Source organism: Salminus brasiliensis, chromosome 9 (assembly GCF_030463535.1).
Source record: "Salminus brasiliensis chromosome 9, fSalBra1.hap2, whole genome shotgun sequence".
Lineage (NCBI taxonomy): Eukaryota > Metazoa > Chordata > Actinopteri > Characiformes > Bryconidae > Salminus > Salminus brasiliensis.
This window is the reverse complement of record NC_132886.1, coordinates 32,149,213-32,164,357: the sequence shown is the minus strand read 5'-3', so window position 1 is coordinate 32,164,357 and position 15,145 is coordinate 32,149,213. Positions and strand designations below refer to the sequence as shown.

Sequence of the window (15,145 nt, the reverse complement as noted above, 5' to 3'; positions counted from 1 at the left end):
GAAAATATTTTTTTAAATATGGTAAGACAAGCTGAATGAAAGAATATTATTTGATCATATATGCTACTGAGGCTTTTATCTATGTACACATTCGCAATGGAATACAGTGAACTACTGCCCAAGTTAAATCATGTGGAAAACGGCGGGACAGCGAAGATACATATAGATTTAGAATTTAAATGTGTCGATGTAAATCAATTTGTGATTCAATTCCTGTGTAAAATGCTTTCAAATGCATTCGTGCTTTCGGCGCTTGATTGGTTAACCCTCACAGCTGACTGCATGATGGGAAAGCGGGCTGTTCAAATCGGTTGGTCTCGTCAGCGGCTCGTTGTCAGTCATGGAGGGACAGAGCAGGTAGCGTTTCTTTACATTTCTTCCTGTAAATATAATAAAGATCCATTTAATTATGTGTTCTGAACATACGCGGTTCTGTGGTCTCTTTGCATGAGTTAAGATAGCTAGCCAACTAGAGAATCTTCTGGTGTTTAACTTTGTGTGCCTGGGTTAACGTTAGCTTGGTGCTAGCTGCATGATCGGATATTCACAACAATAACAACAGTAGTTTGCCCAACTAATACATACACTGCCATTGATTGTGTGTGTACATGCTTAAATACTTAAAGAAATATTATCTCCTGAATAGGACTGCATGATGCTGGAAATAAATATGTTTGACTTTTCTATTAGTTTTAGTTTTGTACATGTTGTTAGTTAGCTGTTTTAAACTTCTACAATTGCTGGCCAAGATAGAGAGGGGGGTGTTAATTATGTACACCTCTGAGTATTTTGACCCCTATCATTGGGCTGTGGAGAAGTAAAACTGTGATCTCTTAGTTTTAGAGCTACAATCTAATACTTTTGGGTTGAGCTGAAGTGGCACTTGCAATCCAGAACTCTTGCAGCTCAATGCAGTCAGCATTGTTGCTGCAGAAAAAGGGAGACACACTCGCTATTGATACATTTTGATTTCAGGAGAAATAATGGACATATAGGGCTAGATTCATCAAACTAATTTGCTTTGCCAGTAGTATTTCAAAATTCAAAATGCTGTTTATTTATTACATGCTTAATTTGGCTTCACGATCTTGAGTGTGTTTCAACTGTGATTGTACATGTTTGTTTCTGCTCTCCACAGTGCAGTGAATACTCCAGCAAACAGGCCTGTAACAAGAAGAAGCAAGAGTTATGGACGAAGCTGTGTGGAGCCTCCGTCCTTGTTCTGGCAAACCCCAGGCCATTTAACAACTCTTGGTCACAGGATCCCAACAAGCAGAAGGGCTGCCAAGTCACATAATATTACAGTAAGTGGTTGCTATCTACATTTATTCATAGTTTTATTGAAAATATTCATACTTCTACCTAGGAGTGGGTGATATGGCAAAAACCTAATTATTTTCATGGATCTTATCAGTAGCGACAGATTATTTTATTCAAACTATTAATCAAATACTGTCCCATATTTAATATTGATGTTTATTTAAAATGCACTTCATCCAATTATTCTACTGTTTGTAATGAAATGTGTAGTTGATCACTGTTCTTTAAGCACTGTTATCCTTGATATGCTTAGTAAAGCATATTGTGTATCACAAGTCACATAGTCATATTGCTCATCTTTACTCGATTACTGATTATATTGATGATGATTTATATGCTTTCTACCTTTTGTTAATGTCACTGTTGCCTTACAACAAATCAAAGAAACAACACAAAAGCTTTACTGTGAGTTGGAGGAAAATAGTTTAGAATTTATTCTCTCTCTATCTCTCTTCACAGAAAAAGGTTGACCCAGAGCAAGTGGCTCTTTTGGTCAGCAGTGAATGGAAGCTGTCCTACGTCACTCCGCTGTACCGCTTCCGACACACGCAACTTAAACTGTACTCCAAGCACCTCTCTGCTTTTATTGTATCAGAGAAACAGCAGGGTGTTGCAGTTGAAGTTGGACTGGAGACCGGTTTCAAGGTCACATTCTCTGCTGTTCTTGGAATGGCTGAAACAGAGGAGGATGCTGAGACAATTTTCATTCAGGTGAATAAACAATGTACAGTATTCCAGTGGCACATTACTACAGAATTTGTATTAGCAATACAGAACACCAATACCATGAAACAGTTTTGATGTAAATGTTATTATTATCTTATGTTGGTCTTACTATTATTTTGTAGTGGCCAAACTGCAGTATTTTAAAGGAAGACTGACCCGAAAGGGCCATGTTGTACAATTACATCTCACGCTACATTTATTTACATAAATATAAAAAAGCGGAATGAGCAGACTTATAGACACATTCATTCGTTCATTAATTAGTTGGTATCGGAAAGGAAAAAGTTATATTAGTTCATCCAGTACTTAGTTAAATTTGTCATACAACTAGCACATGTACTTTGTACAATATTATTTTGTTGCATTTTGTAGATGCTAGTTGAGCTTAATGGATGTTGATCTGATTTCTCACAGATACACTCTAAGCCCATGTTTGTAGCAGATTCCTCAAAGCCTGTTTGGCAGGGCTGGCTGACATGTGTCAATGGAGATCCAGAGTACCTGAGGTCATTACCCCCGGACTTTGTTAGCTTGCCTTTGTTCTGCATCCACGGGCCGGAATCACTTACAGCTTTGGTCAAGTCCTGGTTCCAGCAAACATTTGACTGTAACTTTGGCTCACTGTGTCTAAATTCCACTACTCTGAACTGGCTTGCTGCTCTGTGGACAGGTTGCCATTCCGCCAGCAATATCAGGTACCTGAAGTTGGCCTGGACCATGCCCACTCAGCCACCCCTAGACATTGCATACACAGTCAACCCACAAGATGCCTGGGATCTGTGGAACAGCATTCACAAAGAGGATAGTGCAGATGACCGAATCAATGTAGATGAGGTTCAACATTTTATGAATGGGCTGGAGACTCACTTCTTCAGACATTTTAAAATCTACCTTTCTTCTGGGACACTCATGAAGGTCTCTACTGCCCTTGGTTCAGCACATCACGATGGAAAAATAAAGGTAATTGATGCTTTTTATCAATAGAAGAAAGTAGTTATGGCCTAGTTAATGCCTTTACAAGGTACAAAAAGGGAAACATTAATACTGCATGTTGGCTTTTAATTCAACTAGCCTTCTGTTCTATTTTTTAATTTTGTGATCTGAAAGGTGTTTATATAGTCCTGCCTTAGATATGAACATATTGTAACAAAAACTGTATTAAAACAATATTTTTATAAACCTAAATGAGCATGATTTCACTTGCCTCATATGACATTGATCAGCCAGACCATCTAAAGCTGAAGTTTGCTTTTTTTTTGTTTAGAAAGGAAGATGCTAAGTTGAAGTTGCTAATAAACAATGGACTTGAACCAATCACCCATCAATACATGCAGAAATACATATTTTTGACCAACCTCTCTATAAATTGATATGGTTTGGAACATGGTAAACAAAAACTATGGTGGATCAGTCATTTTATGTAATGCATTTTATGTGCATTCCAATTTTAACTGTTAACATTTTTAAATAAGGTCTAGTCATGCTATGTTTGCTAAATTGCTTAAAACTGAAAATAACACTTCATAATTATATACAAAAAATAAAGAAACAAATGACCACATTCGTAAATCTTGATTATGCATTAGAAACATCACAATTAAAGAAACAGCATGACAACTTTATTCATTCATTAAATGTATTTTAATTTATTGAATGAATGAGCAAAGTGAAAAATTATGTAAAGTTATCTTTTGCTGATCTATTTCTTTACCCTAATGAGATACCAATGGCATCACTTTCATATTCTTTATTTCAGATTGGCAGCAGTGACTACATCACCACCTTACTGACACTTCTTACTGAATGCGCCCTCCTGAAAACACCCGTTTAAGCTGTTGTGTAATATCCAGATATGAAATGTCTTTTTTACTCATGTGTAAATTTTTGTATACATATTTATTTTGTCCTGCCCAGTGATAATTATCAAAGTAACTTCATGATTTTAAAAATGTAAAACGTTAATGAGCAAACATTGCTTTTGTGCTGAAATTGGAGTCATGCAAGATGCTTCGGTGGCAGTGAAATGCTATGAAATTGTTCATTTAAAATCAGTACTGCCACCTGTTAAGTCCTAAATGAATGTAAATTATGTGCTTGTAAATGTTCTTAATGTAATCTTATTCTTTTCTTTTAGTTTTTTGCACCCCACCACATCTGCTTTTTAACATTTCTAGCTGACATGTTTTATCCATTTCATATGTAAATATACTTTGGTGGGTTGTTAAGGAAAATAAAGACCTTAATTAATTGCAGTTAGTGCTACCAATGCATTACATTTGTATTTAGTGCAGCATTTAGCCTTTGCAACATTTTAGGAGGGTGCAGAAAGTTGTCACATTTATATGAACTGCTCATGTTGACTTTACCAACAGGAAGCCCACTTAAACAAGCAACTGTTACGTGTGGGTAGTTTATACATATCAATATGCATCACATTTTTATTCAGTTAGGTAACTTGCAATCTAAATGCATAATAAATTTAACTGTTTTTAAACTATGGACATGTCTGTGTTTCAAACAGAACCGTGACCAAAAAAAAAAAAAAAAAAAAAGATAAAGTGCACAGACTGAATCAGCAATGCATCCTGTGGAATAAAAGTAAACAAGAGTGCTAGTGTTGAAATGCTGGAAACCACATTAGAAAAAAAAAAATCGATGGCTGGTGTTGCACAGGCATTCATTACTTTGCAGTGTCTGAAGGCAAGCTTGAGAATGTTCCACGTACTACAATTTGATGAGCACCACTATACAAAAAGAGCATTCATAATTAGATCAGCAGGGTCATATTATGGCAGGTGGAACAATCTTTAAAAAATAAAGGGGGGAAAAAAAAAAAGTGTTAGACTGGAACAAAAAAAAAAAAAATCACAGTGCATTCAATTCCTAAGATTAAAACACCATTCGGACACAGTACTATTTATATGAACATGTGGCTATGATACCAATTCTCACAACTTCAGCTTACCATGAGGAGTGTCCAATGCAATTCAAAAGTCAAACAATTGGCAGTACAGATCCTTCCAGAGAAATGTATCCTTAAACATGACTGTTGCCGTAACAGGAGTGATGCTGCAGTAAGGGACAGAGCTTCCCCATGTTACCACTTAAATGGTCACTGGCCTTTGGTTATGGGCAAGAAGTACTGTGGAACTGCGGCCGAAGTCAGTCTTCGCAGATCAGCTGCACACAGGAGTGTCAGATAGATATCCTTGGCTTAGCGATCTCAATGGCTTGAGATGTAATAGTCTTATGCATGTAGTCTTTTCTCATTCATGAATCAATGTGTCAATGAGAGGCACAAGCTATGGTGAGGCATCTATGGGAGTGGGGCAAGGTGGCTGAGTATTACCATATATGTGATTCACAGTGAGTCATTTTAATCACCCCAACCCCACCTCCCAATCTCCTGTAGTTCATTCCGCCATAGAGCCTGGGGAGGGGGAAAAAACTGATTAGTTACTTTTCTCAGCTGACAATATAATCATGTTTAAATGTTAACATCCATCTAATTACCTCCATGTGTTAGCATCTGGATCATAGACTTCTATTGTTTTCAAGTAGGTAGTGCCATCAAATCCCCCTACTGCCATCAACTGGCCATTCACAACAGCTAAACCAACCTGAAAGAAGAAAGCCAAAACAGAAGAGTGATTAATTAAGTGAACAAGCTCGAGACTGTTCAAAATGTAGGAGATCCTAAACCTTACCCCACTTCGTCTGGATGTCATAGCAACCACAGGAGACCACTGATTGGTTCTTGGGTTGTATCTCTCAGCACTGCTTAGTTCTGTGGTGTCATCTCGACCACCAACTGAATAGATCATGTCTTGGTAGACAGCGCAGCCTAGGTGTTTCCGTCGCGTGCCCATAGGTGCTACTGTGTGCCAGCGGTTCTCCTGAGGGTTATACCTCTCCACTGCAGATGCCAAAGACATGGGTGTAAGAAAAGGTCTCTTTTGGAGAGCCAGCCTTTTCTGAATCTGCTGTCAGCTTAAAATGTAATAATTATGTCAACAGAAGTTACTTGATTCCAAAACAGGGTATTGAATAGGGTGAATTAACCAGATAAAATACTAGTTCTGCAGTCATTGTATATTGCAAAATATTGCAATGCTAGGCTTACTACTACATCAAAATGCACAATTAAATCAATACATCACTATCTTAAATAGGGAAAACACCCACAGAACCACTCCTCCAGAACTGTTCACAGCATACAGGAAAACATAAAAAATTGGGTACATGGCTCATTTGCATATTGGAGCCTTTGGCAATATCAGTTTTGAAAATATCAAATTTCATGACAATCCAAAACAAACCATATAGTGCAGTTTTAATACCAAGCTAAATTTAGAACCAGAATGCCAGCTGTTGCCACTGTAATATGTGATATGCAGTGCTGTAAAAGGAGTAGTACCTGTATTTAAGGGAGAGGTACCATCTGAGCCTCCCACTGCATACAAGAATCCGCCCAGAACTGCTACTGCCACCCCTAAACGACGAGTGCTCATGGAAGCTACCCGGGTCCACTTATTCTCTTTAGGATCGTATCTGTGATGGATAGCAGAAATATATTGTTTAGACCAGCTTTATAAGTTAGCAGAACCCATTTTTAAACATATGTACTGGAACTTCATTTAAACAATATAAAATAAATCAGAAAATATAACTAAACCAATAAAACTAAATAAAACAAAATTATAGAAATGCAATTGTCTTGTCAGATGTCTGACATTAAATATGAGAAGGTTTTCTCCACTCCTCCAAGCAGACATCTTTTAGCTATATGACATTGCACATTTTCCTCAAGCACTCTCTGATACAATAAAGAATTCCTAGTGGATTCTATTTTAGAGAGCTCTCCAGGCCCTACTGCAGAAAATTAACCCAATGGCATTTCCATCTCCATGCATTCTAAGCTTTCCGGGGTCTTCCCTTCCTGGTCTCATATGCACCTACATACTTCTTTCTGAAGGTGTTTCTTTCTGGATATCACCATGGTCAACAACCAAACTAAATGTCTGAGGTTTAAAATAGTCTTCTCCAAAATCCCCTCTAATGATGTTCTAATTAACTGCAGCTAATGTGGTGCACCTGATACTAATTTTAGGCAATTGATGTAGTAATACATTTGGAGCTGTCTGAGGTTTTACCCTCCTGAGTTTGTCTTCAGTTATATTCATCCATCTTCCAATATTGTTCAAATGAAGATCAAATGTCCATATGTTTAAGTATGTTAAAAAACAAAGGTTATTATGGGGTGTCCTAACTTTTTGTATATGCATATTTACAACAATGTAATGCATATCAATATGGTATACCAACCTTTCTACAATGTTGAGACATGAAACGCCATCTTGTCCACCCACAGCATACAGATAACCACCCAACACAGCTACACCCACGCTGGTTCTACATGTACTAGTAGGTGCCACATCACTACTCCATTGGTTAGTCTTGGGGTCATACCTGAAAGGAAACAGCAGAGGGCAGCACCAATGACATTTTCTAATATTATATTCAAAAGTCATACGCAGTTTTGTTTCTATGTGATGCATGTGATATTTTCTGTTAAAATTTCCTAATTCATCCAGTGCTCACCTCTCCACGCTGTTCAGGTAGGACGAGCCATCATGTCCGCCAACAGCATACAGCAGATCATCCAGTACACTGACTCCCACACCACAGCGGCGCTTGCTCATCGAGGCCACCATCCTCCACTCATTGGTTTGGGGGTCATAGCGCTCCACACTTGAAATGGCATCACCACTGCACCATCCTCCTACTGAAGGACACACATGAATACAGTATTTCAGGATATGCAGTCAGGCACTGCTGAAAGGGTGAGGAACTTGAGCTCAGTAGAAAACAAATTGCAGTCCAGGTGAGCAAAAATCCCCTACCTGCAAAGAGGACTTCTCCACAGCGGATAGGCTTGCGAGGTCGAGTGCGAGGTCCTTGCATAAGAGGGCGCTCTTGAGGAAGGAGAAGATAGTTCTTTGCCTCATCCACGAGATCCCTACACAGAAATGTGCAGCAAATTTCCAAAATTTTTTTAGTATTTTATGTTGGGTGTTTTTATTTGGTATGGTACCACTTACTCCAGATGTAGTCAGTCAGTGAAGTTGTTTACACATATACACTGGTTACACAGTTCAAAACACATCTAGGTCCAGATGTGTTTTATAACTTAACTTTTTTGTTAAATAGGGTATATCTGTGCCATTTTTGTAGATGCCCAGTAGATTTAAGAAAATTAATTAAAAATAAATAATGTAAAAAAGGTCTGCTGTCTGTTCCTTTAACTATGTAACATTTAAATATGACCTTCATGATAAAAAAAAATATTATATCTGTACTGGCTGAGAATGTACGCACCTACACTCCTCATCACTCTTGATTAGTGGATCTGAGCCCACTGTTCCCACTAGAAACTTGGGGCTAAGGAGAGGAAGACGGACATGCTGGAGGACCTGTTTGTTATTGAGAAAACATTAAACATAAATCTAGATCCTATAGTAAACATACAGCTTATAAAGAAATCTTTAGTCACTGTATTCAGATTTCTGTTGACGTTAAACTGACAGGTGCCTGCTTCTTCAGTTTTGCAGTGGAGATATGAGCGTAATGTAACCAGTGGACCTTGTAGTTCCTGTGGCAATCTGTAAAATTGCTTTAACTATGCAACATACTAATATATTTTTCTAAACACAGGATGTGCTTTCATTTATTGTTAGCTACATTAGCCTCAACACTTCACTGCAAAATTAGAGAATTAAGCCGCATACACAAAAGAAAAAGCGGTCATGCAAAAACCTTGTATCTCCAAAATGGCAACTTTGCAGGCAGGGAAAAACAGTCTTAACCTTAACCTTTAAGGTCTGCAATTTTATTGGTCAATTTATTTAAATTATGTTTAAAAAAAACATAAAAAACTTACAAAATTGAGATACTAGGTTTTGGTGTGACAGCAATGAAGTAATATATACAGTACATACTACAGAAGTACAGAACAGAACATTAAGAACACAAGATAGACTATAAATGTTTTTGCGTATGTGACCTGTGGGAGCTGTGGCCGGCGTTCTTGGATGCTGTATTTGACCCAAGCCATGACTGCATTAAACACCTGCTCCTCGCTACGCACATTCAGCTCGTCACTGGAGATGATATCTATTAGCTGATTAGCCGGAAGGAGCATGAACTCCTCACTCTCCATCACCTGAAGGTGGGGGTTAAACAAACAAGAGAGTAACTTGAGAAGGAGAGTCAAATCTGACTTGAAATAAAAATTATTTCTATATATGATATGATATATTTCGGAAACAAACATTGATCCACCAGATCTGTCTGACTTAATGGTTGGTATGTTCATTCATAAAACTGAAGTGTCTGTTTAATTTCACTGGTATGTTTGTCTCATAATTCCTCTTCCTACTGGAGTCCACTTCCAGAAGCATGAGTTTCTCTTTGCATGTTCATTAGGGGTAGAGGATTTGGAATAACATCTAAATGCGCTTAATTATGTAATTATGTTATTTCAAAACAACTTTTAAAACAGTATGCATAAAACAATAAGAAAGGATAATCGATTACACAGGAGTTCATTAGTAAAATGCAATGTTTTTCTTCCTCAGAGGACTAGGGAAGACAACATGACTCCAGGGCAGAGCGGATTCAATCTCTTTCCTAAAAATAACACTGGACTGCTCAGTCATCCATGAAACCCAAGTTAACGGAAAAGGGGAGACAGAATATAGTTCAGTACCAAGGAGCATGGCCAAGTTTAGCATGGGAGACACCACACTCCACTTACACTTAACTGATTTTCACTTACTAACCTGAAGTAACCACAAAACAAACACCAGCAAAGCCTGTTCTCCCATTTCCTGATTGATTACATTATATAACAGCATTCTCTCATAATGTTTAACAGAAAACAGTCCTTTATCATACCAGGATCACTAACAAGCCACTGCAAACTAAACAGACGGAACAGCAAACAAAACAATGGTGTGTATAAGGGTGTGAGAGACAGTCAAAACAAATATATTCAAAGATAAGATTGGACAAGTGCAAGAGTGTTTGACCAAAGGTACTTTCAGAAAATATTTAAAGCAACAGGAAACCGCAAATGTATATGCTGAATGAACCAGGGCTCTGCAATTAACTGAACATTTATTTAAACCGGCATTCAGAACCTCTAATAAACATAATCTTGCCCATGTCAATTAATCCAATATCTTTTCATTTTGTTAGTACTTTCTCCACTGTGTGTTCATGTACCATCCCCTTAAAACATACTACTGCATTGTATTCAGGTAACTTCACCTGGTCCAGTGTGCAACACTGAAGCAACATAGAGAACTCAAACACTCAAAACACAACTCTCATACTTAAAAAATATTTTTTCCTTATGAGAACTCCAAATCTCATGATCTTAACCAAGCAGTGACATTGCTTGGGTTTCTTTCTTTCTGTACTACATATGCTTTGTTTAAGGTATGTCGGATGTATTAGGCATGCTTTGGCAACATTTTATACTTTTTAGTAAAACTATATACCCTTGCATTTTATCCCTGTATTTCTTCTGCTGTTTCTCTTGTGCACGGTAATTAAAAGCGATTAACCTGTAATTTAAAACTTGTAATTCGCTGTACAAAGGAGGAGTAACATTATGTTAAGGTTTTAAAAGTAATTTTTGAGACATGTATGCTAATGATCTTGATCTACATCCCAGTTTGTCCCTCTTGGTTTAGCGTTACAAATTATTCCAGAGAACTGAAGCCAGAAACGTGAAATACGAAAATATGTGCTTGTCTATAAGAAACTACTTTTATGACTCTGCACACAGTGTACATAAACAGTTTCAGAAAGGACCCTGTTGCAAAATTAAGTTACAAAACACACACACTCACACACACACACACACACACACACACACGAGATCAAAAATCAGTCATCAAACTTTTAAAAAGGTGTAACTTGCCACAAAAACCTCATTGCAGGCAAAAAAAAAAAAAAAAAAAAAAAGGTGTTTTTCTTTTTCCTGCAAGCTTTTACTTTGTGCAACTGATTCAATTGTTGTAGCTTCTACTCTACCATCTCAGCTGGAGGGAAGCCACTTACTTCTTGAAAGTTATGCTGGGTGAATTTGTCCGCGATGCGCAGTAGCTCTCGGCAGGAGTGTGTATCAGCAAAGGCCCGGATGCCCAGACAGTTGGAGGGGTCAAGCTGGCGCTTGAGGAACTCACAGCAGGCCTCCTGAATCTCAGCCAACTGTAGCAGGCAGGCAGCAGGCAGCAGGGTCTGTACATTACCCTCCTCTACAGTCACCTGTGCATCGCAAATACACCTGTTAGTACGCACATTGATACAATATAATAAGAAATTTAGAGATTTGTGGTTAAAGCAATGTTTCAGTAAAAGGTTACATCTAAGAAGTAGCCCATCAGTCATCAGACATGTTTGTGACCAATCATGGATGGAAGCATACAATATTTAGCTTTCAAGATGACTTAATACTTTTTAGCTTATCCGTTCTTGGATGAAATGAATGCATCCATTATCCATTATGATTTATATAGGGAAGTAACAGCACTGCCATGCATGCAGCAGTCCAGGGTGCAATTGCTAGACCAGGACAGAATACCATGCTATACCAATGAGTCCCTGGGCAAGACTCCCCATGTTACATTCACCTAGATCTGTAACATGATTAAAACTGTGATAAAGTCTCTCTGGATAAGTCTTTATATATTAGCTAAATTAGCTCTAGTGACAAGTGTAAGCGAAGACCTGTGAAGTGTAGGCAAAGTCGATGAGCAGCTCCATGGCACGCTCATCGATGTCACGAATGACCACCTCAGTCTGGCGGCTCTCGGCAAGCTCTCCAGTGAACATGGCCCTAAAGTAAGGGCTGCAAGCAGACAGGATGACACGATGTGCATAAATCTTCTTGGCCCCCACCACCAGAACCACGTCGCACAGCTCCCGATGCTTGCGCAGCAGGTTGATGACCTCCAGTGTCTGGCGAGGATGCTTGTCTGAGACATAGGGCATGCGAGCGGGCTGCGGCACACCCTCCGGCAGTTTGTTGGGGTCACCCAGAGTGCAGCGGCTAGTGATGTCCATGGCGGTGGAGTCCGAGCGCACGCAGGTCCCCCTGAACATGCAAACATTGTTTAGAGAATGTTTATTGATTTATTAATTCATTTCTATGCAATTAAGCCCTTTATTGTATGAATCACTGTCATTTTTTCTGTACTTGTCCCAATAATAGTGAACAAAGTGGTAGACTGATTGGGCTCTACAGATCATCCCTTAAGAGAGCTTTTATCAGAACACATGACTTGCATTTTTAGTTTCTGAGCGCTGGATAGCTGCTTCACCAACAAAGACTGTACGTTTCTACACATTCAGCCAAGTGCAAAAGTCAAGTCTACTTGACCACTTTTACAAACAGAGATGCATCTCAACACAGTGTTTTTAAAACACACAAAGCTTACCACATGTACTGGGCCAAGGGCATACCCTACATAACTACTAACATTTAAATTGTTGCAAAAAGTATTTTGTCATCAGTATGTGGCTAACTGTGTTATTTACTATGCTTATCCGGCAGTGATACTCTACTAAATGCAAATAACGTGGAGATTCATACCAAAGGAACATGTGTAACAAGACATACAAAAGCATGCAGAATTAGTAACTGTATTATTAGGGTTACAGGCATTTTAGCACAATCATGACTACAGACCAAGCATTACACTTAAAACTTTCTCTTAATACAAAGATGTTTTTTGGGAAACTGGGCCCACAATTAAGTAAAGCAGTGGTTACCAACCCTCTTTGTGGAGATCTACTTTCTTGTCAGATTCATTCCCAAACCAAACATAACACGTTTCAGTCAGCTAATCAAACAGAATAGAGCAAAATGATTTAATTAGGGCTGGGGAGCAGTGAAAGGGCTGGGGAGAGTACACTAAACACTTGGATATTACTATTCGGAAATCTGTTTTTTTTTTCTTTTTTACAAATGTCTCAACATTTTAGTTGAAAGGGAATGCAGTCAAGGAAATTTCTAATGGCAAACAAGTAGTGCTACATCATGTTTAAAGTCCAAGTAAGGATCAGTACTGACTTAAAAGAATAGTTCTCTCTCTAGTTGACCAAGAAATGTCTGATACCTTAAGTTTAACCTTCTTTTAGCTCGGAACTGGAGCTGTTACATCAGCCTCGTAGCTCCAATTACAAGCTAAAGAAGCAAACTCGAGAAACCAGACATGTCTTTGATCATCCACTTCATGTTAGGGGTAAGGAAAAACTGTCTAAACTGTAAAAGTAGGCAGATTATTCAGTTAACCATTCGCTTAACTCACAAAATGAGTTAGACAACTAAGTTAGCAATAGGTTGACGTAAAACAAACCGGAATGACCACACTACTATACACTTATACTAACGTAACGCCTCTAAAAACTATGGAGTTCAATAATTAGCTAGCTAGCTAAGTAGCTAATGAACCAAACGAGAGGTGAACTGGTGCTGCAGTGGTTTGTGAGCTGAAAGGCCATGTTAATTTTAAGTTACAGGAGTGCTAGCAAGTCAGTTAGCTAATCATCCCTGCTGTCACAAAATATGTCTCGCCGATGTAGCTAGCAAGCTGGCATCTAGCTATATATAAGAGACAGAACTAACATAACTGTCTGGTCAAATTATTAAATAAAACTCTAATTAAGAGCTCACCGTCTGAGCTGTCAAGTTGTTGGCTATCTATAGCTGAGCTTGATGTTGTGAGCTAGGCTAAGTGGTTAGCTAACAATTAGCGGGGGCAGGCAGGTAGGTTAACAGAGTAGCCAGCAAACAAGTGTACAAACAAATGATGTACTTAAACTGTGTTAAATTTACCTTATTTGTCCATTCAAACGGTCCAGAGTGGTAACTTAAGTCGGCGACAGAGACAGAATTATCATCAAAACCCCACTGAACGGTACAGTAATGACGATAACAGTGAATTCAGCGACCCTAGCAGAATTCTTCTTCTTCTTCTTCGTCTTCTTTTGGGCTCTGTTGGTCCGCCGCCGGACGCATTTCCGCCACCTACAGTCAGACCTGAAAGCCCATTCACGCCTGGTATAGCTTGGGTAATCACCTGTGTTAATAGCCGTATTTGTTTCTATCAGCCATGTGTCTAAATAATGTACATTTCTAGAAATTAACGTACTTATTTTCACAAAGGTTTGACTTACTATGTCAGCGTTAAGGTAGCTTTATTACCCCCTAAAAACATATGCTTCAGCACAGTGAATAGACCTCATGTGTTGTAGGTGTGATCGTGTCCAAAACAGGAATTCTGGGTCAAGGCAGTTTTTCCTAATGGGAAATTGTACTGTATTTCAATCCTATGCATATTTGTATCACTATCCACTATAATTACAAGATGCAGGTTGGAAATATTGATATTGCTACAGTGGTACTAGAAAGTTTGGGAACCTTTTTTTCTGTATTTCTGCAAATATTTGACCTGAAATGTGAATATATCTTACACACAAGTCCCTTTTTGAGCTGCAGTAATTCAACCAAACTTTTTCACTAATTGGTGTTTAATCCTGCACAATGGGATGGAGGAATTTTGACCCATTGCTTCTTACAAAAGTGTTCCACGGTAGTGATGTTGGTAGGTTTCCACAATATTTCTGTTGGATAGGGGAAAATGTTTACTGCGTTCACTGCTTTATTTCTTTATTGGGTCATTGTCTTGCTGCATGTCCCATTTATGGTTAGGCTTTAATTCACAGACAGATACCCTAACATTCTCCTGTAGAATGTGCTGGTGCAATCCAGAATTTATAGAACAGTCAATAATGATGAGTCGCCCTGGACCCACAGCAGCAAAGCTACCCCATGTTTAATAGTGGGGATGAGGTTTTGGTTTTCACCAAAGGTAATGCTTTTTATTTAAACCAAACAATTTACCACTCTGGAGACAGTAATAGTGGTGCTGAATTTCAAAATACGTATCCGCCTGAACTGTTATTTTGTGCTTTGTACATTTCTATGCATTCTCAAATGCTCTCACTTTGTGGCTTTAGCATTATG

General features: G+C 38.5%; 2 protein-coding genes across 3 annotated transcripts; one reads left to right on the top strand and one right to left on the bottom strand.

Moving 5' to 3' along the window:
- Positions 1–334: 334 nt before the first annotated feature.
- Positions 335–3,953, top strand: cenpl (centromere protein L). The gene is made up of 5 exons (XM_072688237.1): positions 335–357; positions 1,139–1,304; positions 1,780–2,031; positions 2,461–3,006; positions 3,803–3,953. The coding sequence occupies exons 1-5, from the start codon at positions 341–343 to the stop codon at positions 3,875–3,877; spliced, it is 1,056 nt and encodes a 351-aa protein (XP_072544338.1). The 5' UTR covers positions 335–340; the 3' UTR covers positions 3,878–3,953.
- klhl20 (kelch-like family member 20) lies at positions 3,924–14,099 on the bottom strand. 2 transcript variants are annotated; one of them, XM_072688236.1, is made up of 12 exons: positions 13,955–14,099; positions 11,845–12,211; positions 11,176–11,382; positions 9,110–9,268; positions 8,425–8,519; positions 7,950–8,065; positions 7,648–7,831; positions 7,372–7,515; positions 6,464–6,597; positions 5,754–5,962; positions 5,560–5,666; positions 3,924–5,476 (listed from the first exon to the last, which is right to left on the bottom strand). In XM_072688236.1, the coding sequence occupies exons 2-12, from the start codon at positions 12,178–12,180 to the stop codon at positions 5,392–5,394; spliced, it is 1,776 nt and encodes a 591-aa protein (XP_072544337.1). In that variant the 5' UTR covers positions 12,181–12,211; positions 13,955–14,099; the 3' UTR covers positions 3,924–5,391. The 2 variants fall into 2 exon arrangements, with proteins under 2 accessions (XP_072544337.1, XP_072544336.1); XM_072688235.1 differs by having other exon boundaries at positions 5,560–5,962.
- Between the last annotated feature and the right edge of the window lie 1,046 nt (positions 14,100–15,145).